At 38.2% G+C, this 27,995-nt stretch overlaps 1 protein-coding gene across 3 annotated transcripts in view; it reads left to right on the top strand.

Moving 5' to 3' along the window:
• The window catches only part of macrod2 (mono-ADP ribosylhydrolase 2), a 511,048-nt gene that overhangs the window by 2,075 nt on the left and 480,978 nt on the right, over window positions 1-27,995 (top strand). For all 3 annotated transcript variants that reach the window (XM_088086648.1, XM_042501834.2, XM_042501833.2), the window contains exons 2-3: window positions 3,603-3,704; window positions 8,421-8,534. In XM_088086648.1, coding sequence (XP_087942774.1) covers window positions 3,603-3,704; window positions 8,421-8,534 — 216 coding nt within the window. The remainder of the gene's footprint in view (window positions 1-3,602; window positions 3,705-8,420; window positions 8,535-27,995) is intronic.

Here is a 27,995-nt window from a genome sequence, read left to right as displayed (position 1 = left end):
GTTTGGAAAATCAGCCTTATTTTAAAATAACATGCAGAGTTTTGTCAGGGTGCAGACTGAAGTTGGAGAACTTTCTTAAAAGCCTACATTAAATGATATGTTTTGTGACAGGCAGTCGCATCCCCTTACGTTTTGTTATCACTAGAATTTGGTTCAGGGATGTGATGAGTGACTGGCCTTCCCATCCAGAACTCATCAAGTCCAAAAAAATCAGACTACACTTAGCATCAGTTATGCTGCGTCTCCTGTAACACAGTCTTGTAACTCATATTTAATAAAGAACGTTTTGAGCCCATTCTGTTCTCATGGTATCTAAACTAAGCTGTGGGATTCTTCAACTACTGTGAGTTCAGCAGAGTGACGAAGCGCTTTAGTGTGGTCCAGAGAGCTTTGCTGTGTTCAACCTCAGAACTGCCTTTTTATTCATCCATGTAGAATAAAAGCAGCCTTGGGAATGACAGGAGTGGGCAAGAGAGAGAGAAAGTACATGAGGGATAGAATGGATATCCCCCACTGCGGAAATACCTTTTGATTTAAGCCTGACCCACTGCAGGATGTTGCCAAAAGATGACCTAAGGAGCCCTCTGACCAAAATATAGTCATCTCCTACTGCCTCAATGTTTCAGGCTTTCATTTGTGCAAGAGGCATATCTCATAACTCTTTCTCTCCTTTTAAGAAACAGTACAAATTTCCTTTGGCGTAGGGTATATTCAAAGCATCCAGACATTTTGTCTGTAAGAACCTAATGTAGTAAACTACCAGGATGCTTTTGTGTAGTGTCATATCACATCCTGTTTGCTCAAACTGTTTTATAGTGGGAATGTTTTAATTGACCAAAGTCCTCACTTTGTGCACTGGGGTTTGGTAAAGATTTCATTTCACAGTGAAGCACATAATTAGGATGAAGCTTGTTTTGCAGTGCAACATGAGGACACAAGCTGGGAGTACCTTAGAATGACAGAGCAGTGCAAAGGGTAAGCAGCAGCTTTGTGATGTACTAATGTCCACATTACTACAGGTGGACAGGTTTTGGTTAAACCAAATGAATGAACAACAAGAGATACTGAAGCTTCTTGCTCACAGCATTTTAGATTAACTAGCTGATGCTTTAAGTTTTTTTTTTTAATTGGTGTCACAATTCTCTATACTGAGTTCGCTCCTCCAACACTGTTCACACACTTCTCTTTACGGCCACGCAGCTCAGCACAACGTTTATTGCAACACTTACAAGCACATGCACAGAACCAATTCTTGCACGAGAAAACTGACAACAGTTGTCTGCCAACAGTAACACTTTGTCACTCATTACACAATGACATGAAAACACTAACAGTTAGCTTCACAATATATATAACTGTACCCTCTATGTTTTGATTTGCTGTATGTATGTAACAAACTATTATGCCAGCACAACAATAAAGAAGGACACTTCTTTATTTCATGGATTGTGCCATCTTATACGAAACAAACATGCAATGCTGCATCATGCTTTGGAAGACTTGTTTGCCATTTCTGCACAGAGTAATTTTAAGTTCACAAAATGAAACATACAGTACTTTTTTATTCATTTTAAAATTATTTGACCCAAATTTAGCCAGGCAAATCCTGTTAAGTTTAACAATCTACTTTACAAGGGAAACCTGGCCAAGACAGAAGCATGAAAAAGTTATGATAGACAAAAATGACAACAAGAAAAACATAGATGACATACATTAACATCTTCCAATGTTAAAATACGTAAGGAAAGTGACGACTACCAATTTATTTATTCTTATGAGAGTTTAAAAATTCTTGATGCAAGACAATTTGTATTAAATAACTGTGATCACAATATTGACCAAAATAAGCGTTATAACGATTTCTGCCACAATCTAGCAGCCCTACAATTCTTTTAGTTTCAAGTTTTTTTTAATGCTACTTCATGGGAGGGGTGCAGAGCATATTAAAATTCCCTTTCCAAACTTGTGCTTGGAACACACAACAAGACTGCATCTTGTGACCTCAGACCTTAACTACAGTCAGATTTCAGCGCTGTCAAAGTCCAAATTATTAGGGGAGTTTACCCAGAATGAGTTGATAAAAGACCAAGTACCAATGACTGAGTCTATGAAAGGTCAGAGATAGCCAACCGGTCCTGGTGCTAAGCGTACAATGATAAGTGAGGGCTATATAGTTGAAGTAGTTCTAGTAATGCAATATAGCATAACTTCAGGTATAAAAATACAACAGCGCTAGCCAGCCCTGTCCTCTGCATTTGGCAGTTCTTATCTACATCACACCTTCTGTCCTCTCTTGTAATACACCTTGGAAATAATATTTTTGCATGCCTGATCCATCCCTGGCAAATTATCTTCTGTAGATGTGTCCAGACATCTAGCATTCATTGTTGCCATGAGGGACATACGAGGAGTTCTTGCTTCTTTTTTTTGTCAAATTTCTTTTTAGATGGATTTAAATTTAGACATCTGTGTTATGTACAGAGTTTGAGTGAGAAAACCTGTCATGGAGAGACTAAATGACCATTCAGCATGACTTATACATAGTCTACTGTATATTAACAATGGACTGTTTTAATTATTTTAAGTAGAACTATTTAACAACACAAAGGCTTGTGGTAAGTAGCTTAAGTGGTATGTGAGAATTCTTAAAATAACATCAGTACAGATGTGAAGCCCTGACTAAAGGCTGATCTTCACTCACAGCTGTTGTGTGTTCGACTATAAGGCTGATATTTTTCATTTATTTATGTCTTTTGAGGGTCACGGGTGTGTTCAGCTGATTCATGCAGCTTCAAACTGATATGATGCCGATTTACATGAAAATTCATGTAGACTGAAGCCTGAAACATGAACAGAAATTACGGATTGTCATAATCGATACAATGTTATAATAGGTTACTGTGTCATAATTACAATAATTGGAGACTGTGAACAAACTGAGAAATGGATCGGGCAAGATTTGAATGAATCTGAATCAAATCTAACAGGATGTGGGTGCTTCTGTAACTTCCTGTACAGACGTAAGGCTGCTGGAAAAGTTAGAAAACTGTCTGACTTGATTGCAGCTATTTGTCAGTGCCGTGAGGCGCAGTTCAGCGTGAACGAGCCTATTGTTTTGGGTCTCCATGGCACATGCCTGAGAACCACCGATGAGAAGTGTGGTAGTTACTAGCTTCAGGCGCGCTCTGTCATTGCTCATCCTGCACTTTGACCAGGCAAGGCAAAGGGATATTTTAATGCATGAAGTAGGATCATATTGTCAGATATCACTTTCCGGAGGATCACATTTTTCATAAAGATAATTTAGAGAGTCAGGGGGTGTGGAGCTGGAGCCGTGAGGAGTGGAACATGATTGATGATGATAATCATAAAGGCAGCAACTGTCATGTGGGTGGTTGTCAGGTAAAGTAAAAGTACAGTGGGAGAGAGTTAAGGAAAAAAAAGACACAATGATTAAATTGAGTTTTTGGCTCTTATTGGAATTGAATGGTACATTTGTTATTAGCTGTGCCACTGCCAAGTCTGTTTACCTCTTTATGTCTTTGTTCTTCGATGGGACCACCTTTGTTCTTGCTTAAATGTATGGTGTCTTTTTTCCACAGAGAGGCTGCTTCGTCTAGATCGGGAGGAGAGACGCAAGGAGTATCGTCGTCAAGACTTTATATCTCTGAACAAGATCCCAACCTGGAGAGAGGAAAATAGACGTAAGAGAGACAGCTTACTGTTGCTGAGTGTCTTTTGAGTTGGCTGTGGCTGATAAATGGACACATTATGGCACTGTTTACACGGCCCAGCTTAGAAAATATTATTCAGCAATTTTTATATTTCATCTTAAATAGTTAAAGGGGACCTTTTATGCTCATTTTCAGGTTCATACTTGTATTTCAGATTTCTCATCGAACAGGCTTACATACTTATATAGTCAAAAAACACAGTTTCCTCCTACTATCTGTGCTAGAAAGCCTGAATTCACCCTCTGTCTCAGACACTCGGTTTTAGCTCCTGTCTCTTTAAACTTTCATCCCAGAAAAGCCCAGTCTGCTCTGACTGGTCAGTGTTTTAGGGTCTCCTGTATCTTGGTGTCTCTGCACTGTCATTGCAGCTGTGAAAATGACTGTAACTGAGTAAAGCAGCACTTTCTATCCTGAAAAAAATCCCAGAGGAAAGCTTCTAAACCAAATCTTCACAGCTGAACATGTGCTAACAGGAGTATGATTGAAAATCAGGGAGAAATTAACAACATGGACAACCAAAAATAATTGTTTGCTGATGTAAGCATGTAGCTACATGTAGCAATTTAGGCCAACTAATGTAAACACTTGCAGTAGAGGAGAGTATTCAGAATGGTCAGAAGCGTGACGTTTTTCCTCACATGTATTTACCTAAGTATTTGAAACTTTGGCCACAATTATTAAGAGCATCTCACATTGTCACATTCATGCATAGTGTTACACTACTGTTCAAAAGTTTTGCTTAAGAATTGCCTGCCACAAAAGCTTGATTCAGTACAGTCAGAAAGCTGGAAGGACTACTCAATACTTTTGAATGATCCTCCATGCTTTAGTGTGTAGAAAATCCTCTTTACCAATAGATGTTATTTTATGAAAGGTTTTCAAAAAATTTTTTTTTTTTAAAGCAAAAAATCTGTACAATAGTTTAACCAGACTGACAATTGAAAGGGCAGAAAGAGACAACGATACCAGTGCATCAGTTAAATAGAACTATAAGAAAGTCATTGGTAAAAGACACCGGACAGTTTGCATCAAAATGTGTGAAGATTTCAAGAGGAAAAAGTTCCTGAACATGCTATGTATGGGCTGACAAATCAGAGTAAAAACCTTTTGAATCTAACCACTGAGAAGGCTGCAGAGGGCCAAAAGTAAAACCTTGTTCCTGAAATGATTAGAGCCTAATGTCACTGTAAGGTGTGTGAATATTTCAGTATCTCACAATTCATTTCTATTTCGATTCTTGGGGTCACAATTCAATTCAGAATAGATTCTCGATTCAAAACGATTTCCGATTCAAAATATAGGAGATGTAATTTCAGGATCTACTCCAGTCTGTTTTGCTAGTGGCATATTATGTTATGAAAGCAAAATGTGTATGAAATTATGGAGGAATTGTTATGTACAAGCTTTTTTGTTGTAGGAAACCTTTCTCCCAAGTGTTTTGAATCAGAAAGTGAAAAAATAAACATTGTAATTATTATAGTTAAAGAAAATGGACACACTTTTCCCAAAAAAATCCCATTGTTTTTTGTTTGTTTTTTTTTTTGCAGTTGTTTGTGTATCCCATTATCTGTGCCATTCTGCAAAGCGTTTTCTATCTGTGATGCTGCAGAGGGCCACATCACATTCCTGTCACTTCAGAGAGGGGCCTGATTCTCCTGCCTGCTCTGCCTGCAGTCAACACAGAGTTTACATCCATATGAGGCCCTCCTGCTTGTTAGACCGTCCCCTGATTTACCCTTGTCTCATTAATATTATTATTATAAGGGCTGCCAGCGTTTATTCTAATGCAGGAGGCGCTGCCAATAACACAGAGCGATTGATACAGGAGGATTAGACCAATCACAGTGCAGTTTGCTCCAGATGACGTGTGGCATAAGTAAGCGGATACAAAGCGTCGCATCGTCTTCAGATTGGTGGACAAGACCAAAACAAACCTCTGACCTCTTCATGGAACCATGGGAAACCAATATGGCGTTTAGAGCCATATGCGTACATTTGCAAATGTACTTTTATTATCGAAATATGGATAAAATATGGACGAAAGACACCCAATATCGGATCTATCATTATGTATTTACTGAACAAGATCCCGTAAAAGAGCTCCGATGCGTCGGAGTCATCCCTCTGAACGGCACAGCCGGCAGCTTTTACTAGCGAAAAAAGTAAGACGTTCGGTCTCAAAATTATTAAGACTTTTCTAAATGATACAAATTTTAGAGGGTTAATAATAGATCTTATCTCATGTGAATCGATTTTTTCACCCACCCCTAGTCACCGTATGGTTTAATAATGATTAAGGGGCACTTACAGTTTTCTGGACTGGAAAACAAATTCAACATTGAAGGGGAAAATGGTTACTACAGTATTCTCCCCTGTCATGCCACAGTGTTTACATTGACTAAATGAAAATTTTAATAATTATATCTGAATAGCTGATTGAGATAATGTGAAAAAAAAATGCGAGACTTTCTTTCCTTGAGTGAGATTTGGTTGGACACGATGACAAACAGATTGGATCAAGCGAAAGGTAAAGAAAAATTTCTTTTCTCTCTGTACGGCCCTTTTCATAATGTTATCAGACATTCACAATAACAATATGAGCGTGTCTGTGACAAAAACAAGCGCTTGGATGTAGATTGAGCACTATTGCCCCGAATGGTTACATTGCAGCCTGTTTCACAGCTGCCGGCTATAGTGGTCTCTCTCAATACTGAACCAATTAAAAAAAATTGTTGTGTCCATTAGTCACTTAGACACAAAAAACTTGGGAAAAGGTGTTCAGGTAAAAAAAACAAAACAAAACTTTCTTTTATCATATCAAAACACAAATCAAAACAAGAAAACCCATAAGAGCATACTTCTAAATAAAAGCACTGCTTGCTTAACTGCTGACACTCACAGAGTTTTAGAAAGATTAAAAAGCCATAATCCATTGAAGACTCAAGACTAATAAGTTACAGTGTGTTAGAAAAAAAAAAATTTAAAACCAAGACCTTCAAGTATTTCTGCTTCCTAAATATCATGTTTCATTAGAAAAAGCAGTTTGGTATAGCATAAGTAAACATAACATTGAAGTAAGTATCGAGAAAGAAATAACTGGAAGCCTTAAATAAAGTTGTTGTATTTGGCTTTACATATTCTGTCCTAATTCTACATGTAGGTCCTGTATAGACAAGTATGAGGGAGTTGGTTGTATACAAGTGAGAAGCTCACAAGAGCATGAAAAACAGAGATGCTGATAATGGTATCAACTCATCTGACACTGATATAAAACCAACACAGACCACAATTCATGTTCAGTGAAGTGAGGTAGAATGACAACTTGTTTAGGAGTGCTTGGAGATATGCACACATCTGCCGTAGTATTTTTCTCTACATTAAATAAACAAGGTATAATAATTTTTTATGGCGGTTTGGGGGCTGCTTAGCTGCTGCTGCTAGAAGCTTCTCTCTTCTCTGTTGGAGAAGGTGCACTCTACAATGTAGTCATGGCTTTTTTTTCCTACAATTTGAAACAAGCAAGGTATATGATTGTTGAAGTATGGAAAATACATATTCACAGTATCCATGTTAAGACACTCTCTGGACTTTTGATAATACAGAACATTATTGTCTTATTTTTTAATGTTTACTAACTTTTTTTTAGTTTTCATCAACAACAGTACATCATACAATATATCCTGTAGATTTCTGTACTATTTAAAAAATGTCCTAAATATCAACTGCCTTGCTAAAACAGTATACAGCATAGTAGTTATATTTATACACTGTATATATGGATATATCTGTATAAATATGTCTATAGTAAGAATCAGGCAGGAAGGCTGTCCACCACCAGGTAACAAATGTCATTGTATTAATAAAGTGACTGACAGGGCTCCATTGTTTATTAAAAATTAAACAACCAAAAACATGGATTACCAGAACCATCTAGGATGTCATGTATACATGCACTGCAGCCATTCTGGAAACATGGACAGTTAGAAAGAAGCAGCTTTTTTTTTAAAAAGGCTAAAACAGAATAAATTGCAATGCACAATTAGAGGGAGCTGACAGTATCACACTTCTGCTGAGTTATACCTTGTGTGACTTCATGAAACAAATAATTGCTTGAGTGATTGATTAAAGGTGGGTTTTTGGATCCTTAATGAGTATGTTAAAAGTCTGATAAAGGTCCCTCACTTTTTGGACCCATTTATTGTATGTAGGATGGTCTGGTCTTAGCCATCTAATAGTAATACATTTCAAGGCTGCTGGAAGTAATACATTAAATGATACTTATTGACCCTCCTTTCGAAGCCTGTATTAGTCCCAGTAGTGCCACTGTGCTGTTGTTTTAGAATATCCCATTTGGCATCAAATGCCAATATCCAGAATACACTTATCTTTAGAAATGGCCTGAATATGTAGGTGTGATTTGCACACAGATTATTGTGTTTTAAATGAAAATGAAAAAGTATTGCAATATAGAAAACTGGAATAATGGATGAATTGAATCTTCATCCATCAACATCATCACATTTAACTAAAATGTTGTCTATTTAAGTGCATTTGACAACCTTTCAAGTACCTGCTTTGTATATATATTAAATGGTAAAGTAATGCCTTTACTGAGTGACATCTTAATATTTTATAGGTCTTTTTTAAGTGGAGGCAACAACTTATAGTAATCCTTTTTCATTTTAGCCAATGACAAAGAGGAAGGGAAGGAGCTGGCGGGTGGAGGAGGGCCAAGCGATAAGGTATCTCTCTACAAAGGAGATATCACCGTCCTGGAGGTGGATGCCATAGTCAATGCTGGTAAGGATCTACCCTTTGACCTCTGGGAGCTGTGGGATGGTGTTTGTTGCTTGAAGGCAGCTCGGCTATTAAACAGTCCTTGGCTGCCCTCTACTGTTAAGACACAGGAACTGCTGGTTCTTGTGGGATTACAGAAGTGATGAGTGTGATTGAGGCAAATGTTAAACTGGACATTTGCTCACGTGGATATGACTTCCTGTAGGCTGAAACACAGTGACGAGAATATTTTCTGACCTTTTCTTAACTTTTAATTTTTGGAATTACAGTGCTTTATCGTACCTTGTGCCAGTAAAACACAGGTTAATGACTCAATTAATTCTGATTTGGTTGTCAGTTATATTCATGTCATTTGTCATGATTGTGGTATGTGTGTGCTGTAATGATTAGTGGTCACATATCCAATGCGGCTGTTGGGTAAAGATTTGATATAATGTGTAAAAGAGAGCATGAATCGGAGAAGGTTAGCAGAAATGCCTTTTTTGGGGATTTGTGCTACTGTTATGTAATTTTCTGCAGTCTGCTCACAACCTACACACATAGTCAGAGGTGCTAAAAGACTGCTTTACCTGTTGCTCTGCAGCTGTTGCTCAGGTCCATTTTGCAGCTATAGACTCAGTAGTCCCACACCATAGCTGTATAGCAGGGTGTACGTTGGCTTTCAGCAGTTTTACTTCATAACTTTTTCTACCTCATGCAATATTTGCAAACACACACACATACACACATTACAGTCTACTAAGCAGTGTGCATCTCGTGTGAAATTAATACTCTATAATGTATGCGAGATTAATAGATGTGAAAAACAGACTGCTCTGTTGGATCAGGGTAATGAATTTAATCTATTATGTAAATACCCAGCCTGATGAGGAAAGGGTGACATGACATTCTGAATTATTGACAGCATCATGTAAAAGACAAATATGCGGTTTAGTACACAGACACCTGACACACACCTAAATGTCATGGCAATTGTCTTGCTTTATCCACATTTTGACCTTTTCAAATGTAGCGATTGTAGCTGGTATTATACAGTTCAAGTAGTTTGTTTTTTGAGTTCTGTGATAAATGCTGCATGTCTGAATTGCATTTTTATGTGCTATTTAGATAAATCTAAGCTCTAAGTCTAGATTTGTGTTGCATTTAGGTAAGAGTCATTGAGACCACACCTGGTGTTATAGTATGTATTCCTGTTATTCTATAGACTGATGAAGCCCTCACTTTGTTGTCATATTCTTTATTATCAATATCTAAAACAGATCAAGGCTAAGGCTGTGGATAAGGTGAACAGTGTTTTTATAAAGTGACTAGTAAAATAGGGCATATGAGAATAGGAATAACGATTTAAGGGGGAGCATTGCACACTTTTGTTTTAAACTGTTGAATACTGCTGCAGCAAAGGCAGGCCATTTACTTCAGCAGTTAATGCTGCCAGATGTCCAGCCTCTGATTGAGCTACATGCCGGCCAGGAGGTAATTCACTCTGTTTAGCAGGCTGTCAGAGGGTCTGAAAGGTTGAAGGGATTGCTGAAGCCTTTTATAATTTCCAGAAGGTCTAAGCAGTCGGCCCACTGCTACTCTATTCATACTGCAGTACCAGTTGTCTTTGTACAGGTGCTCGGACTGATAAGAACACATAGTGGTGGACTTTTCCACCCAGTTGTGTTTACCATTGATGACAACTCTGCTCAACAACATAAGCATGCTATTATTGTGTATTTAAATGGAATATTCCAGATCGTGCTCTTTGTCAGTGGTAGCAAAAGACTTTAATTTTATAGTATGACATTAATAATGGTTGCAAATACTTTTAGTTGAATTTCCTGGACATGCTCTGCCTTATAGTGGCTGCTGTCCAGATTTTAGTGACTAACACCGTTCAGAACTGCATGTGAACAAACATTGCGGATGTTGAGCAACGTCGTTTGATAAAATCTATGCCTCTCATCTATTCACTGCTTCCAATCTCTAGCCTGCAGTACTTCCATTTTCTCATGCTGTTTTTCATTCAGGGTTGGCACCAGTAGACTGCGGTCTATGAAGTGTGTGAACTTTTTGAGCATGAAGAAAGTTGAATAAACTGTTGGAAGTTCTTTTTCTCACGAGACAAACATGAAGTTCTAATTATACTAATTGTAAATAAATGCAAACATTTCTGTGCATTATGTAAGGAGGGAATACTTTTTTTGCTCTTCTGAATATCAGACTACATACTGCATCCCTTTATTGTTTTAATGTTTATTTGGATTCCTATTAGTTTCTTCAAAGGCAACAACTACTTTTCCAGGTGTTCATGTAATATATACAGACGCTTTCACATGCTTACATACATTAATACCCCTAAATCAACACCCTCTCCTCTCACCTACCCCAATTAAAACAGTATAAATACAATTACATTGCTCAGTCACATCACATCACCTGACTTAGGTTCACCTGACAGTTCAAACTTTATGAAAAACAAAGAACAAAAATATCCAAATATGATTTAACGAACACAAACTATGAGACTTAATACATCTCTCTCTATATGAATACATATTTAATATGTATTTAAGTATATATGCATACACGCACACACAAATTTACATATGCATACATACACACACACACACACATACTGTATACGAAAGTAGTATCTAACACCAATTGCCAAATGCTTCGAGCCTGAACAAAAAGGGTTTTACAGGCCTCTGCCCAAGAATGACCTCTTCATTTGCTTTTTAAAACTTTCTTTACTTGTTGCTTGAGTCATACTGTAACTATTTCAGTGAGAAATGGCTCTATATGTAACAGTTTTTTTTTCATTGCATTTGTACTTTTGTGTGTCCAGTGGACATGAGCTGTAGTACAATCACAGAGGCAGGTTTTCATAATCCTTTTCTGCCGTGCTTGCCTGCAGAGTTACTTTTGGTTCCTGCTGTTGAGGGAGGCAATTTAGCATGAGGATATAATAGTGATACTACCATAAGCCAAAAATATTGAAATTTTGGTCATGTATTATGACACAGGTTGTTATATATGATGCAACCTAATTTTTGATTTCTTATCTTTAGAAATAAATATTTAACTGTAAAAAAGATGGTCTTTACATGAAACTGGGCTGTCTATGCAGTAGAAAGTAAGAAACAAATACTTATGAAATTGGTACGTCATGGCCAAAGAGCCAATAGCCAATAAGGGCTGAAGCTTTTTTTTGCACAAGAGGTAGAAAACCTACAACTACCAGAATGCACTGGGTTGCAACAGTACAGTAAACGCTCTCATTGGTGGGTGATGTTATGCAAGTTTTTTGTCTATTAACAATATGGTGGTCGACTGGTAACAAACGATCTAGTGTTGAAAGGAAAGAGTAATCTAAAACATAAACATTTGATCTGAGTTTGACAGAGAGAGAGGGGTGGCTTAATTTGAGTGTCCCTCTAAGTGTAGCTCATGGGAATGAAAAATTACTCCAAAATATCAACCTTTCGAAAGTAAGTAAAGCTGCTTCATACTTGTTTGCAGCTGACATGTTATTTTTATTTTTATCATACAACCTTTTAAATATATTTTATGAACCAAAGGTAAAATGTTGTGCAACAAGGTTTTGTCCTGACAGCAGCAATATGTTGGTTGCAAAGGAGAAATGTCTGTAATTTTAGGGGAACCAGGCCAGCTTAGTACTACTGTTAAGGTGGCTGCCTATAGCTTTTAGAGGGTGTCAAGTTGCTTTATGTCCTCCATTAAAGTTTAATTATTAGGCTCATTGAGTTTTTAATTCTTCCTTAATTCTGTTTGGCTGGAGGTTGGACAGAAGGTGCTCAAACTGTCACCTGGGTGAGAGCCTGGAGAGCACAGGACGGGGGGGGGCTGTGGTGACAATCGGTAAACTGCAGGGGGTGGTCGGCAGGATGGCCACATCATGACAAGGTGGCTTTGGCTGCAGCATCTAGCGCTGGCAGATGGCCCAACTCAGCCTACTCTTGCCTTGGTCTGCCACCACTCTGCATAAATAGTGTTGTTAGATCCATACTCAGGCTCTCTGTAGGCCTCTCTCCATTGTCTTTAAGTAGGAAGGTATATATATATATATATATATGACACAACTTTCAGTTGATAATATTTTTTACTCAGTGTACAATCTAGATTGCATTTTAGGAGTGTAGACTGTTTTATTCTGTGTATTGATTCCCTGTGTGTGGTAGACTTTCTGTCCAGGTTCCTGTACAGGATCCATTTTCCCCTTTTGTACAATTGTTCTTGTACAATCAGCTAGCAAGTTACAATCCCGTGTTGTTGAGTAATTTTGACAAATATCCAATAATTTCCCTGATCCTTCTTGGTTTTCTATTACTGAGTAAACTGAAGACACCTGAATAAGTGAAATATTGTATGTATATTTCATAATATATTCAGTCCATGACAGTAACAGTACAGAACAACCAATAACCCAAATAGTGAGTGCAATAATTGCAGGAAGTTTGTATAAAATGAGCAATTTGGATGCATTTTGAGCAGATTATTTTCTGTGAATATTGCATTAGTGACCTTTTTAAATAAAACTTTTTTGTTCTATTTTTTTTAAACAATCATACATACTTGGTAGGCTTTTTGATGCATTCAGTGTTTTCTTCTTTCTGAATTTTGGCATTGTTCTTTTAGCTATTTGGTTGTTTTAACTGTGTACTTTTCTAATGCAGGATGAGGCTGTTTAGCAGTGAGTAAATAGAGTGAATAGTGAAACCTTCCCTTGTGGAGGTTGAGACCCCCAGGTCTGGACCTGGTGCTCTAGTAGCCCATATCTTTGAACAATCGCAGTTAACAAAGGCATGCTTCAAGGAAAATTGCCTTAAAGTCGAAAGGATGCTAAAACTTGGTTTTACATTTAATGCCTGACATTACTGTTTCTTTTACGTGGCAAACACAAGTTCACGTCTTCCACTTTTCTCTTTGTCTTTGTGCATGTAGTTCATATGAGTGTCACCATCCCTCTCAGATCAAAATGAGGTCGTAAAGATAGCGGTGCAGAGTGGAGAGGACTTCTCTTATTATGATGCCTGTGGTAATTATGCGCAGGGGTTGACTCCTAATCCATTACCCGCTGTAAACCTTTCCCATCTTTCTGTATTAGATCATTTTTTACAGGAGCCAATTCAGTGTGCACCAGGAATCTGGTTATGAACGCTATAAAGAACCTGAAGGGGTTGAGATGAGTGTGAGAGAGGCAATTGGTATTCAGTTGTAGGGGGCTGCTCGTACCGCAGTCATCACAGGTTTGATGAGAGCAGTGACCCTCGGAGGGCAGAAAACCACAATCCAGTGGAGATTGACTTTTATACGTTTTTTGATATGCAGTCCATTCAAACATTGTTTGCCTGTGGGACTGCTTGGCACACAGGCAACATTGTTTACCTTCACGGTCATTCATGTGTAATGCACAGTACAGGAGGCTACGTGCCCTGGCCTGGACTCAATAGAATACAGTGTTATTCTGTGGTCAGAGCAAGATATATGTAGAGGTACAATCCTTTCTCATGCTGTGTGGTTAATGTCAGTCATCATTGAATTCAAAATTATATCCTGATTGAATTATTGGCCTATTGAAGGAATCAAGCTTGAATGTGTTGTGCTGTTGAGAATTAAAGAAAAAGAAAATTGGCTACTAGATCACTTACTTGATATTTTTTGCTCTTGAACTACACTTCTTGTCACAGTGTTTAATTATTAGTGGAAATTAAACCAGAACAAGACATAGTTTGTTATTGGGTTATTTGAGGTAAAACATTTGAATAAGAAGAACAATGGAAAAAATGATAAAAATGAAAAATGCAAGACTTGAATCATCCAACATTATTCATGTGTAATGAAAGACAGCAGCTACATGCAGCCAAAAAAAAAAAAAAAAAAAAATCCCAGCCCTGAGCTGCATAGTATTAGCAGAGTGGTAGATTTTTGTTGAAGGCACAAAACTCCTCTTTTTTTTGCATCTCTGAGGGTTACTTTGTTTTAAGGATGAGGGGAGCACGCAGTAATTTCGGTTCATCCCTCCATACTTATTTCAAAACCTCAGTAGTTGTGGCAGCACAGCAACAGTGCAGGATAATGGTGTGTAATGTCCAGAGAATATTATATGCTTCTCTGAGACACAAGCCTTAATGGAGAGCACTGCCTTATTTATTAGGGAATGACTCTCTGAGTGCTCTGGTAATATTTTAGCCTGCAAAGCACAAGGCTCTCCAGAGTGAGAAGTAGATGTGCCATTTTTATTCTCGCTGAGCTCTCAGACTATAGACAGACTCTAAAAAGACAGACTTTTTCATTGTTGCTCTTCCCAACTTTAGAGTTGTTTTAAAGGTCTAGTAGTAATATATGACAACATATTCTCCTTTTCTATTTTGTGAAACTCAGTACTCTCCTGTGAAATTGATTTGCTGTCCAATTTCTCATTTTACAGCACCTGTCTGAAATGTTGTTGGGACACTTCATTACTGTTATGGAACAGGGACATTTTTTTTTAGCTGATACTGAATAGGATGTCTCAACAAGACACCCAGGCTAACACCAGACTCTGGCATGACTTGCCAAAAAAACTGATGTCAAATTTACAATTTACTTTTTACTTTTTCATGTCCCTTAGTGATTGATAAAGCCTATGGCTTTTGGTTTGGCTTCCTACTGTTTGGGGATCTTGTCTGTGTAGACTCTTCATTAGATTTTCTGTCAGGACATGGATGTGCTGCACAACACACTCGGCCCCTGGAGAGTCTGGCTCGATGGGTCTATCTGTCTCTCTGCAGATTCGCACCCTGTGCCATAACCTCCCTGAGTGATGCAGCTATGCTCCCAGCAATATGACTTCAATCCAGGGTCTCTCTCTGTTCTTTCACTCTGGTGCCAGTTGCGTATACATGGAAGTCCACACAGTGACACACACACACACACACACACACACACACACACACACACAGAGTACATTAGAAACCATGGCAGAGGACTGGTAACTTCTTGAGCAAACTTGTGATTGTTGCACTGTCACACCAAGAATGAAAATCAATGCTCCTGGCTGAGAGAGCTTGCTGCTCTGTTGAACAGTGAAATGACTCTGGTGAATGGGTTGCATTGGGTCCTGCACTAAAAGGTCCAGTTAATAGTATCAGCTCTGAGAGAGATACACCACAAGGCCGGGGTTTTCCCTACCATCAGGGTGTAAATGTAAACTGAGGTGACAAACCAGCTGGTGAGCTTCCCCTCCTTCCGACTTCAGCTCCATTTTTCCCCTCCCAGTGTCCAGATTGTGAGCTGCCTCTCGGCCTGCCTTAGTATTTGGTTAACGTCACTGTTGTTTACCTATAATCTCTGTGGCCTACGAGGTGCCAACATGGCCAGATAGAAATAATTTTTCACGAGGTGTAGCTAATGGAAAGTAATCATGGGAATCTGTGCTGTCAGTGTGTATCCGGCTGGCACTTAGAGAAATGTCTCCCTTTGCTTGAACTGTTAATGGTCTATGACCACATTGAGTGTTTTGGGGAACAAGCCTCTCCGTCTTTCCCAGTCATGCATTTTGTGACCCAACCCACAACCCCTTCTCTCTCTCTCTCTCTCTCTCTAAAACAAACAGTCACGCTTGCAAACAAACACCCACACAAAGTGATGTTTGGGCCATGCAACTGACTGTGTCTGTGGAGACAGTTGCCAGTGCTTGTGAAGAAGCCTATCATTCAGGTCAGGTCCTCACTTGTCTCCCCGGTGGACAGAGAACTTCAGTTAATCGTTGTCAAGGTCAGAAAGTCTCTGTTTGCACCCCTGTTTTTCTTCCCTGCCCCTTCGTCTTGCTTCTGTTCCACCACCCCCCTCCCCACCCTGAAACAAACATTTCAAAACACCCAGCCTTATGCTGCACACACGCCAGGTCTCATCCATCAGGTCTGTGAGTAATTGAGAGGCTATTCAGACGGGAACACGGGGAAAGAGTCTCTGAACACCTTCTGTTTCTCTTTTCCTTAGTCAAACACAGTTTGAGGGTTCTTTGATAAAAGTAATTACTGTAGAGGTCATTTATAGAACAAGGAAAGCTTAACAACAAATATGAGCATTGTTTTCATTTAGTGAAAAAAAAATAACCTCATAAGTATTTTAGTGGTTCAAAAAGATTTTTTGTAATAACTGCTTTCTGAGTGGATACTTATAGATGGTGGTTGCAAAGTGACTCATGGTCTAGTTCTATGCCTACAGTACCAGAAGGCCTGCATGCGCATGTGTCTAAGTGTGTGGTACGGGCTACACTCCTTGAAAGCAGATTTGCAAAATGTTTCCTACCAGTATAAAGCAGGTAAAGCTTTCATATAACAGCTAACAAATAGGCAGACCAACAGATGAGTGTGTCCAGTACTCCTGTGTATCTGATGAGCTGTAGGGGGCACTGTGGCTCCATCTAAGTATCGCTGACATCTCTGATAGCAGAGTAAGTTTGAGAAGTGAGATGGCTGGGATGGTGTTGCATTTCAGATGGATAAATCCCCTTTTTCTGCTTCCCCCTCACAGATGTTTCCTTAGAACTGTTTGAGGTGACGACTGGAAATTCCAAGGCATCTTACCGATTTCTGAGCATCTGCTCCTCCAAAAGCCCAGAAAAATATCCAATATAGTGCTGTATTTGGAAAAATGAAACAAATTCTTGGAAAATCATAAAACAGATACTGGTTTTAAAGCTCAGTCAAGGTTTTAGATGTTACACTATATTAGCATAAAGGAAGTGAGAGCGTGGTGGTGCACTTCTTTTTTAGCTGTGGTGCTGATGTGGAGATACAGCATGTGTGCATTTGTGTATGCACAAAGGAGGAAGTGAGTTCTTTTTATCCTGTGAGGGAATGTGGAGACTCTGGGTGAGACTGGTTCTTAACTGGCAGTGTGAAGCACGGGTGAAAGGAGAGGGTTGGAGAAATCAACCCCTGACTGCTGACTGTTTCTCTGCACAATCCCTGGGCAGCATGCCATGCACGGTCGTCAGCAGCCGATTCACTGGTCTTCACAATACCCCTCTTTGAACACCAGTTCATTCTCCCTGCTTCTGTCCCCGTGTTTTCTTCAGTTCCCTCATTTTAGTTTGAGTTAATCTCTACTCGGGTGAATACTGTAGACCTTTCTGGAAACAAACAAATGAAAGGAATGTACACTGAGAGCAAAAAAAGTGTGCACCTTAGCAGAAATACTGATGAGCTACTTGGTTACAGGCCTGCAGTGGCAAGGTTTTCTATAATAGCTTCCTATGTATAATGGCTAGGTAATGGTAATGGCGCAGGTAATGAGCAACATAATGTCACAAGTAAGTAACGGAATATAAAGCACACATTTTGGCGAGACTATTCTCTTTGAGAGATGTCTTTTTTTTACCACTCCAGTTAATAATTTTATGCATAAACAGTCATTATTTCTTCAGAGGGATGCAGTAGCTCAAATATATTCATGCTGTTCAGAATATGTAGTTGTGTTGTAACAGAAATAAAATAATCCAACGCAGCATTACTATGACTAAGTCTCTGTCAGAAATCCACCTAGAACATCAACGCCTAATGGAGATGTGAAATTGTGTCCTCCCTGCTATTACTCAGTTTGCTTATCAGAAAAATAAGTCTGTATAAGAGAGCCTATAAGCAACTCAAATGAAAGACTGTGATGTTTGCTGAGTGGCTTTAAATGAGAATACAATTCCTATAACCCAGGGCAGTTCATTCAATATTTGTGAAGGGGCCGTGTTCATCAAAGTGGCTCTCAACTAGCCATTTGGAATGCATTTTAAAGTAACTGTTGTTTCTCTCCCAGCCTTTAAAAGAAATCTGGCACTGTTACATTTGCAGAAGTTTATTCATGAGTCCTTCTAAGGTGAAGGTTTGTGTCTAGACATTTTACTCCTAAACCACAAAATATTCCTCTCCAAGAATTCAGGAGAGAGAGCCTGAAGTACTCAAGCTTGTACTGATCATTTCAGCAGTTTTAGTAACAATGATTATGATGCTCAGAAGCCATCTGTTGATGTTGTAAACTGCAAAGAGTCATGGCACTGTTAGTGTTTATTCTCTCAAATCCATGATGTTATCAGTCCCACAAACCTAACTTAAGCAAAATGTTCAGTTAGCAACAGTGCCTCTCGTCTTCAATTATTTTAAGACCTAGTTAACAGTTCAGTGTTCACCCAAAGTATTATATTTTGAGTTGCAGTTAATTTAGTTGTTAATGCATAATTAGTCACACAGTGATTATAGATCCACATACACAGAGCAGGTTATCAGCTGTCACCTGCAGGCTGTCTCATATCAGTTCATACTTTTATGCTTGTCATAGGCAGATGTGAGCAGATGCTAACCTTCAACAGCTGCATGTATAAACTAAATTTTCATTTAAAGAATCAGAGACCTGGGAAATTGAACACTTTTCATGACCACTGCTACAATCAGCAATATCACCACTAGACAGCATTTTTTTAGTGTTGATTTTTCAAAAATATATTTCTTGTGCATATGGGGTAATTTTGCAGTGGGTATTTTAGGTATTTTTACAACAAAACTGACAGACAAGTTAGACCTTTACTTCTGAAAATGTCCTTGATAAATATCTTGTAAAGCATATCTATCCATGTGCCTACTGAAATAATTATGCTTGTTGGTAGCTATTTAGAAATAAAAGATGGCCATTAAGTGATATCATGGACAAAAATTATAATTATTGTAAGAGTAATATTTGTATTTTGTATTTAGTTGCATTTTTAAACATTAGGCATACCTTAATCTTATTGGGCCTCCTTAAATAGAGAATAAACATTAAACTAGAAATACTGTAGGTGTCTGCTGCTTGACATACATGATGTCAGCCAACAGTGATCTATTAAAATGTGAAGCCCGTTTTGTCAGAGAAATCTATAGATTGAATAATTTTAGACTAAAATCATGTTTTATAGCAGCACCAGCAGTGCCAAACCACAAAACATAAACATTATCCTGGTGTACTATCAGAGAGACATTTTCCATCCCCCTTAATAAACCTGATTAATAACAACAGCAGCCTTTACCTAGATTAAAACAAGTAAGGTGTAAGTTTAGAAATGACTTTCTGAAACCTTGCGAAAAATACAATAAATGTGAGAAGACAATTTGTTTTTTGTGGGGAAATAATCAGGTAGTTGACAATGACAAAAAGCTCTTACCTATAATGGCCCTGACCTTAAAGAACACTGCTGAATGCTCACTAATAGAAATGAGACTGTCCCAGAGAAAACATGCTGACAGTCGGTGGTTTTATTCGTACATGTGGATGGATACAGAAACTAAATGATTCTTGATCTTATCATAATCTTATAAAGGTCCACATTACTGGCAGAGATTAAGATGAGTTTCAGACATAGACAAAAATAATCTCCCTTTTTTTGTGACATAGCTATTTTTACTTTCTTTACTATAACTCTGAAACACAGGATTACATTGTTATAGTTGTGGTGAACTGCTATGATGCAGTATGTCACTGTGACAAAGTGACCTGTGATGATTTTTAATTGAACATACTTTATCTATAGTACAGTAATAATGAAATTACTCTGTCGGCAAATTCGCAGAACTCCAGCAATCAGCAGCAGCTCTCAGGGGCGACGTGGCTGCACAGTTGTTGCCCTCGTGTATGGTAATGAAGCACTGACTGGACGTCCTGATGAAATGGATTTCCCTTTTGTTGACACAAGTGATTGTGTGGTTACTGTAGGGCTTAGGGAATGTGGACTCATTATAGACAAAGACCTCCATTCTGCATAATGGTAATAGAAATGAGGCTAGGTTCTGTTGGCTATGATGAACAGTAAGCTTTATCTGACATGTCTGGGAGATATGAGTCTATTAGGGATGATGGAGTTATTATTTTGAAAGGTCTCACAACTTACAAGTCAGTGTTTGATGTAACTACCCTGCAAACAATGAGTACTAATGAACTCCATCAGTTTTCCAAAAGCAGAACCCATTTGGGCTCATTTATGACAAAATGAACACAGTTTATTGCAGGCTTCGTTAGGTGAAGGTACTGTATGCTGAAAGATTTTATTCCTTCACTTGGTTTTAAAGACAGTTATTAGGGCAACATCTCCCATACTGAGAATATTCAGTCAGATGCTTGACATTTCATACTGTGTAACAAACTCCCCAGAAGAACAAAGTGATTTTAGGTTGACCCAAGAAGTTAGATTAGATTTTATTTCCATAACAGAGTGAGGCATGGGAAGGAATTTTTGATGAGAGGAGAAGCAGAGGAGACAGAAAAGAGAACTCTTGTGCCTTTAGTGCCAGTGAGTGAAGAGGTGTTTAATGCAGCTGGGTTCAGAGGGGTTGCTTATATAGAGTAGTTATAGACAAGCTGATGATTTGTTGTGATGTACGGGGGGGGGGGGCAGTGAGACCTGACTTGGAGGTAGTGTGACCTCAAACAAACTGCATTTGTTTAACCTCGCTCAGCTGTGGAGCTATAATGGGATGATAGCTTCTGCCATTAGCATGATGAAATGGACAAATAAGTGACTTTAGTGAAACCCATTCAAGTAAGGGGCAGCAATTTGGTTGGCCTTTGATGCTTTGGTTGGCTATGGAAACAATTTAATCTCTTTAATAGAATCTTGGTACCCCCCCTTGTGCACAAACAAAGCAGATTAAGGTTCCCAATAAGGCGAAGACTTCGCAGTCATTGTGATGGTACAGAATTCCCCATACTGTGGGTGGCATTGGTGTTTTTGTCTGTGCATTGAGATAGGTGAGAAACTCCCTCAACACAGAACCAAAACTCCAATTCTGTTCAATTCCACTTATTCAATTTATTTAACCAGGGTTAAGATCTTGGATCTTTGTTTTGAGGGTGACCCAACCAGGACAACAATAGCACATTATGCATCAGAGTCAGTTAGAGGGAATGGTAGGAAGATGTATTTCGTTGAATGAAAGAGGAGATGGCGTGAAAGATAGATTGAATGGCTTGAAATACACCAAACATGAAATATATTTATACATGGATACAAGAAGACATATTACCTTGTCTGCAGAGTGGTGAAATCTCTGTGTACTAAAAGCTATATCTAGGTTTCTGCATTGTTGTGTTGTGCTTCAGCATGATGGTGAAACTAAATATATCTCGAGTGGCTGAAACTGAGATTGAAGTGAATAGTTAGCTCTTAAGCAGCTTCCACACTGTCCTCTCTTTGATATGAATGCTAAGGAAGCAATGCGTCATCTTCCTGCCATTAGCAGGCGTTGATTGATATGTAAGAACGCAATTTGCTGTGGATGAACGTGGAGGAGGGAAAGTAGTATAAAGGAGATTGAGTGTTTTTCATGTGATTTCTTCTTTTTTTAATTTTTTTTTGTCATGGGTTGTGCCACTTAGACAAACGTGAAGACAAGGTGCAAAGAAACTGTATATTTATAGGTATGATTTGAGAAGCTGCCAGGTGAGGGGGGAGAATAAGAAGGAAGAGAGATTGGAGGAAGTTATGACAGGCAGGGGACTCTGAGGAGGTTGTTGTGTACTCTCAACAGATTTAATTTCCCATGTTCCCTGGATAATCAGGCACCACATGGCCATCCTTCAGCCACTGCAGTCCCCCAGGGGCTGTGCTCGGTTGTTGATGAAACACATCACATTTCAGTTGATATAGGTGCGTTTATCATGTCGTAGTTGGTGTCTTGATGAGTGGTGGAAAAGATGGACCAAGGCAGCTACTTACTGTGTGACCAAAGGCTTGGAAAAGTTTTGGCCAGTAGACACAATTACCCTTTGAATCACAGGGTATCTGTTCAGGATATATGGACACAAGGCAGGAGCAAAGATGCTCAGATATGTTGACTAATACATATTTTTCTTGCTAATTAAAGGGGAAATACATTTGACTTTCTCAGCCTCACAGCACAAAAACATTGATTATATATGCTGTTGTAACCAGATTATGCATGCAGGTGAGTAAGATTTTTGATTGAAAACACCACCAATCTCTTTATCTCTCCTACTCCACATGCACTCGTTTTCACAGTTTTCTTTTCCAGCACAACAATGGAGGACAGACTTATAAGTGATTGACTAGCATCAGAAAACCATCAGTTATGGCTAAAAGGCTTTACTGTCAACCTTAAAAAGAAGATGAGAAAGCAGTACTATAATTTTAGCATTTAATGTCATGATATAGGCCATTGACTCCTCAGTTAACATTTTTATTGGATCTCTGCTCTAACGAGCTTCCGTTTTTGTCTCTGCTGTTTTGAGTTTGACTTTATTGTTTAGTTGTGTAATAGACAACAGAAGATCAAGGGAGTTGAGAGAGGGTGACAAATGAGCTCCTGTTGTATAAGAGTATGGAATTAATTTTGCATTCAGTGTCTGTTTGTATGACCACAGTTCACAAAAACATTTGCAACAGCCTCATTTTTTGATGCAAGACCAAAGTGTGAATATAACTAATTCTAATTGTGGATCTGTACAGTAAAATACAGTTATTGCAGGCACCCTTTCCACGTTTACAGCTGTAGGGTATAGGGCATGGGCATTTAATTAGTCATACAATTAGTCATCACTGCACCCACAATCCACACTACACATAAATACAATTCAGCTAAGACTATGAAAACAACTCATCACAGTTTATGCCTTTGAGATTATACCACAGCCCTTAGAGCACAATTCCATGTATTTATGGCAAAAAGCAATTACTTCACCTCAATTTTAAAATATGAATATATTTAATACAGACTGTAGACTCTGTTAATCTTACTGTCATCTCACTGTGCTTTTTAAATTACTCATGAATTGAAAATTGAAATATAATTGTTGAAATAACACAAGGCAGAGTAGTGAATTAGCTGGCTTTTTTATGTATGGACATTTAGTCAAATTCCTTGTATGTGCACACATATTTGGCAAATAATGCAGATTCTGTAAACATTCTAACTGTCATTTGTTTAGCAAAATAACTTCTCAGAGCTTGCCATCTGATGCAAGTCATTGCACATAGTTACACAGCAGGTAAACAATATTTAGGAGGGTGTATCAAACTTGACTGCCCTCTGAGCTTGAATTTTGCAAAATACTAACTGTGAAATCTCCCCGCTGTCTCTTCCACTTACACAAAAAGAACCACTTGTCACATACCGAAAGTCTCTTCAACACAGAATGCGGTATTAGTGTGTGTGTGAGAAAAGAACAGATCATAGTACCACAAATCACAATATAGGTTTCTGAAGTATTGGAGTCGTTTCAAGAGCTATTTTCTGCCTCTTACTGTAGCCAATTGTATTGCACGACACTCAAGCACCAAGTCTCCAGTTTGCAATCTTTATACATTTAACAGAATAGCACTGCAGCAATGCTAATTTGGCACTATTGTTGTATTTTATTGAATTGTATTCAGTAGCCGGTCCAGTAATGGGTATGGACAAAACACTACAAACACGCAGTATGATAAAATCAAAAACAACAGCACCACTGGCTGGAAAAAAACAACAAGAGAGTTTAATCAGCACTTCTCTGATACAACAAAAACTGACCATTAAAATTTAGATGTTTTACTGCATGGCTATATTGCATTTAAGTGTTTAGATGTACCTATTAAAGTACTGCAATAACTTACAGTACCACAGCATTTCTTAACTTAGCTGTGTGGCCTTTGAGATTCATTGTCTCAAAGGGGCGAATAGATAAATCACTCAACATTTTAGGGTGATGTGGACATAGTGACGTGCAATAATTGCTTCTGTAAAGGTGTTTTACATTTCACGGTAACACAAGTATGTTAACAGAGTAAAGTCCTGAAAACAGCTGCACAGTGATTTCCATTTAGAAGACAACTCAATTAACTGTGGGCCAATTAATGCTGCCTGTGCTGCTGAAATTAATGAAGGGACATGTCAGCGCAGGCCAGCAGGATGGAAGGAGAAGCAGAAGGTCAGGCCGTATTTTCATTGATGGTTTTGTCTTGCTTGATGCCCTGTCCATTTATCATTTGTAAGCAGAATGTGTTGAAAGTGAAATCTCAAATCATGCAAAAATCGACTTTAGAAAGATAAGAGGGAGATAGGAGGTCAAAGTGAAGATGTAATTATACCTTAATGTTTGTTGAATGCCCTATCTATCTAGCCATCTCTATGCCCTCCCCTCCCCTGCAGACACGTGTTCAGAGCAATGTGAACTTTCCTAAACCTAACCACAGTGACATTACTTGCCGAAACCTAACAAAACTCAAACCATATTTCTTTTCCTAAACCTAACCATAGCAATTAATATTGTCTAAACCTATGACCGTAACTATAGGTTAACTACATAACTGTATGTCAAGGATCTGCCATTTGTGGGGGACTCATATGTATGACATCACAAAAACTGTTGTCCATGCATTTTTGTAGGATAACATATGACGCGTTCTATGAAAATAGGTTGCACACCATGCCAGTGGTCAGCTGTTGGTCAATGTCAGTGTCAGCAACTGATTCAGCATATCGAATCAATGTTGAGGACAGCAAAATCCATCAGTGAGTGAAATCACTGTGAGTGGCAGTTTATCTCAGTGCATTAGAAAAGAAAATGAAGTGACAAAAAGGAAACATATGGTTAAAGTGAAGAGGGTGTAAATTCAAAAACAAACTTGTTATACAAGTTTAGATTATTTTAGGCCATTGACTTATTTAGCAGAAACAGTTAAATCGTTTGTTATTGTTTGATAGTGCACAGTAAATTTCAATAGTTCTTTCAACATCGGGTTTTGTTGTTAATGTGCTTACTAGCTAACTGGTCTTGATTCCAGTCTGCCCATCTGCCGTTCTTCTGGTTTCACTTTTTGTAACGACATACAGCCGTCTGCTGCCTGCTGGTATGAAGAGTTATTTCCTCTCATGCAGGGGCAGAACATAAGTGTTAGTTGGCCGTTGGCTGTAGTCTATGCAGTGTCTTCAGGTGCAACTTTTTGGCAGAGACAAAGACAACATGAGGTGATGCAAGAGTCGGCTTTCTTGGCCGCCAGTTCTTTAATGTCGGTTTGGTGTGTCCGGGCCTTTAAGGGCAAATGTGATGAGCTGTAAGTAAACACACTGACTATACTTATCTTCCACATAGAGCTGACTGACAGCAGCAGGAATGAAAATAACATATAATTTATCAACAAACACCACTTGTTTTTACCATTAGTAAGTTGTGAATTAGCTTGACCCTCATGCTGTGTCTGTGAAGAAGCAGGATTCCACAGTTTGCCTGAGGCTGCCTCTCTGAGATTCTGTTATGGGATTTGCAAGTACGAAAAACTGAAGAACTGAATTTTGTGTCTTGGGACACAACAACTTAAAGGCATTTTGCTGATCTTGTTAAATTCTTGATCACAAAAACCTATCGATAAGAAGCTTTGACTGACTGGGGGCTATCCCCGAAAATGAGTGGAAATAAAATGTGTGTGATGAAACAGACCTGAAGTGGCCAAAACACATTGGTCAGAGTTGATAGGCAAGTTAAGGCTGTCGGCTGACTGAAGATTGATGTAATACAAAATAACGAGTGCAATCCACTGTCTCTTTGTTGTGAGTCAGTACAGCCTAGAGGCTGTCAGAGAGGACCAGAGTGCCATTGTTTTGGAACAGCTACTGTAATACTTGCTGTTAGCCATAATAAGCACATTTTAATTCAACTTTTTTTTATTCTGTCTTGGAACTGACTATGTCTTCTGAAGAAGCAAGGCATAAACAAACAAATAAACTATGTCCAACAGAGAGAGGGCAAAATTATGTTTACCCATTCTCAGACAACTTGGAACCCCAAAACGAACATTTTTTTGTTGTTTTGTTAGACTCATGCAAGTTGGCATCAAATCGTCAATCATTTGTTTAGCGGAACTCTCTCAAGCTGTGCAAACACACCCAGTGCCACTTTGTAGTAGCGACCAGGGAGATCTCGTGTTTGTCCCAAAAATCCATGTGTGTATGTTTCAGGTTTGGAAGTGTTAAGAAGCCAAGTAAAGCAGCATGGCATGAGGAGTGCATTGCCTCCCTCTGAGAGCTTCATTATGGTAAACTAGATTTAGGCTTTCACTCTAAACACCAGCTGGCGTCTCAATCACAACCGTCTGCTGTGGTATGTCAACATATTTAGACACTTTCTCTTTTTTTTGACAGTTTCATTCCTGTTTTGTATCTAAGACTAAAAAAAGCCTGGTATAGAGTATTGGATTTAGATGATAGTTTTGTATACTGCTGTGGTGTTATATTATTTAGCTTCCCAGCAATCTGTTAGGGGAAGTAGTCAAAGTCAACACAATATGCACAAGGATGAGTAATTGTTTATTTCTCTACAACTTTGGCTAATGAGTTACTATTGAATTTCCTCAAAACTCCAGACAGCACCATTGACAGTACTGACAATATTACTGATGTCGTTAATGCCTGAATCTGCGCAATTACCTCTGCATTGAGAAGGCAATTATCTCGTATGTCATCGAAAGCAAGGCGTAGCACAATCCAATTTTAGTTGATATCCCTCATTTATTCATGGTTTTTCTGTCAGTTAAGGTCAGACAGACCTCTGTTTGTGCCGTGCCTCCTACAGCAATATCTAATATTAGCCTGTTTATCATGAAATAAGTAATGGTGAAAGGAGTCATCTGATATTGATTCTGATGATGACAATAATGCTGTTGTTGGGTTTAATGATAATAACAATAAGCTTTATTTGTATAGCTCCTTTCATGCATAAAATGCAGCTCAAAGTGCTTTACATGCAACAATTCATGAAAAACGTGTCTATAAATCAGAATCAGAATCAGAATCAGAATACATATATAATATATATAACATATAAAATCTCATACAAACACACAACTACAATGTACATATACATGCACCCACATACGTGCAAATCCACAAATAAAATAAGATAAAATAAAATAACATCAAATCATTATACAGCACATGTATACCATAGCCCTGGCAGTGAGTTGCAGTATAGGTCAGGTGTGAGAAACAAATAAAATAAATTAAAAAAAAAAAAAGTATTATCTCTTTTATATATATATATATATATATATATATATATATATATATATATATATATATATATATATATATATATATAAAAAGAGATATTAAACAAAAAGGGTAGAATTATAAAAGCGCATTAAAAGCATAAAACACATATTTGAGAAAGTAAAAGCATAATATATGATTAAATTAATTAGATGATGGTAATAGTTAAGTACAAATTTGGTTCAATAATAACTGTTGATGTCAACAAAACAATTGTTTATTGCTACTCACCTATTATTAGCTTAAGAACTTTTACATTGCATGAATTAGCCTGGTGGCTAGTGGATATTTCCTCCACTCGTATCTGGACAAATTACATGTAGTACTTTTTCTTTCTCACTGTTGATTTAAGTCACCGCATCTACAGACAGATCAGCATAGTTTAATTTCAGCTGGCATCAACATTTTTTTT

Source organism: Plectropomus leopardus, chromosome 13 (assembly GCF_026936395.1).
Source record: "Plectropomus leopardus strain MGB_pleo_1.0 chromosome 13, ASM2693639v1, whole genome shotgun sequence".
NCBI classification, from domain to species: domain Eukaryota; kingdom Metazoa; phylum Chordata; class Actinopteri; order Perciformes; family Serranidae; genus Plectropomus; species Plectropomus leopardus.
This window is presented reverse-complemented; position numbering and strand designations above follow the sequence as displayed.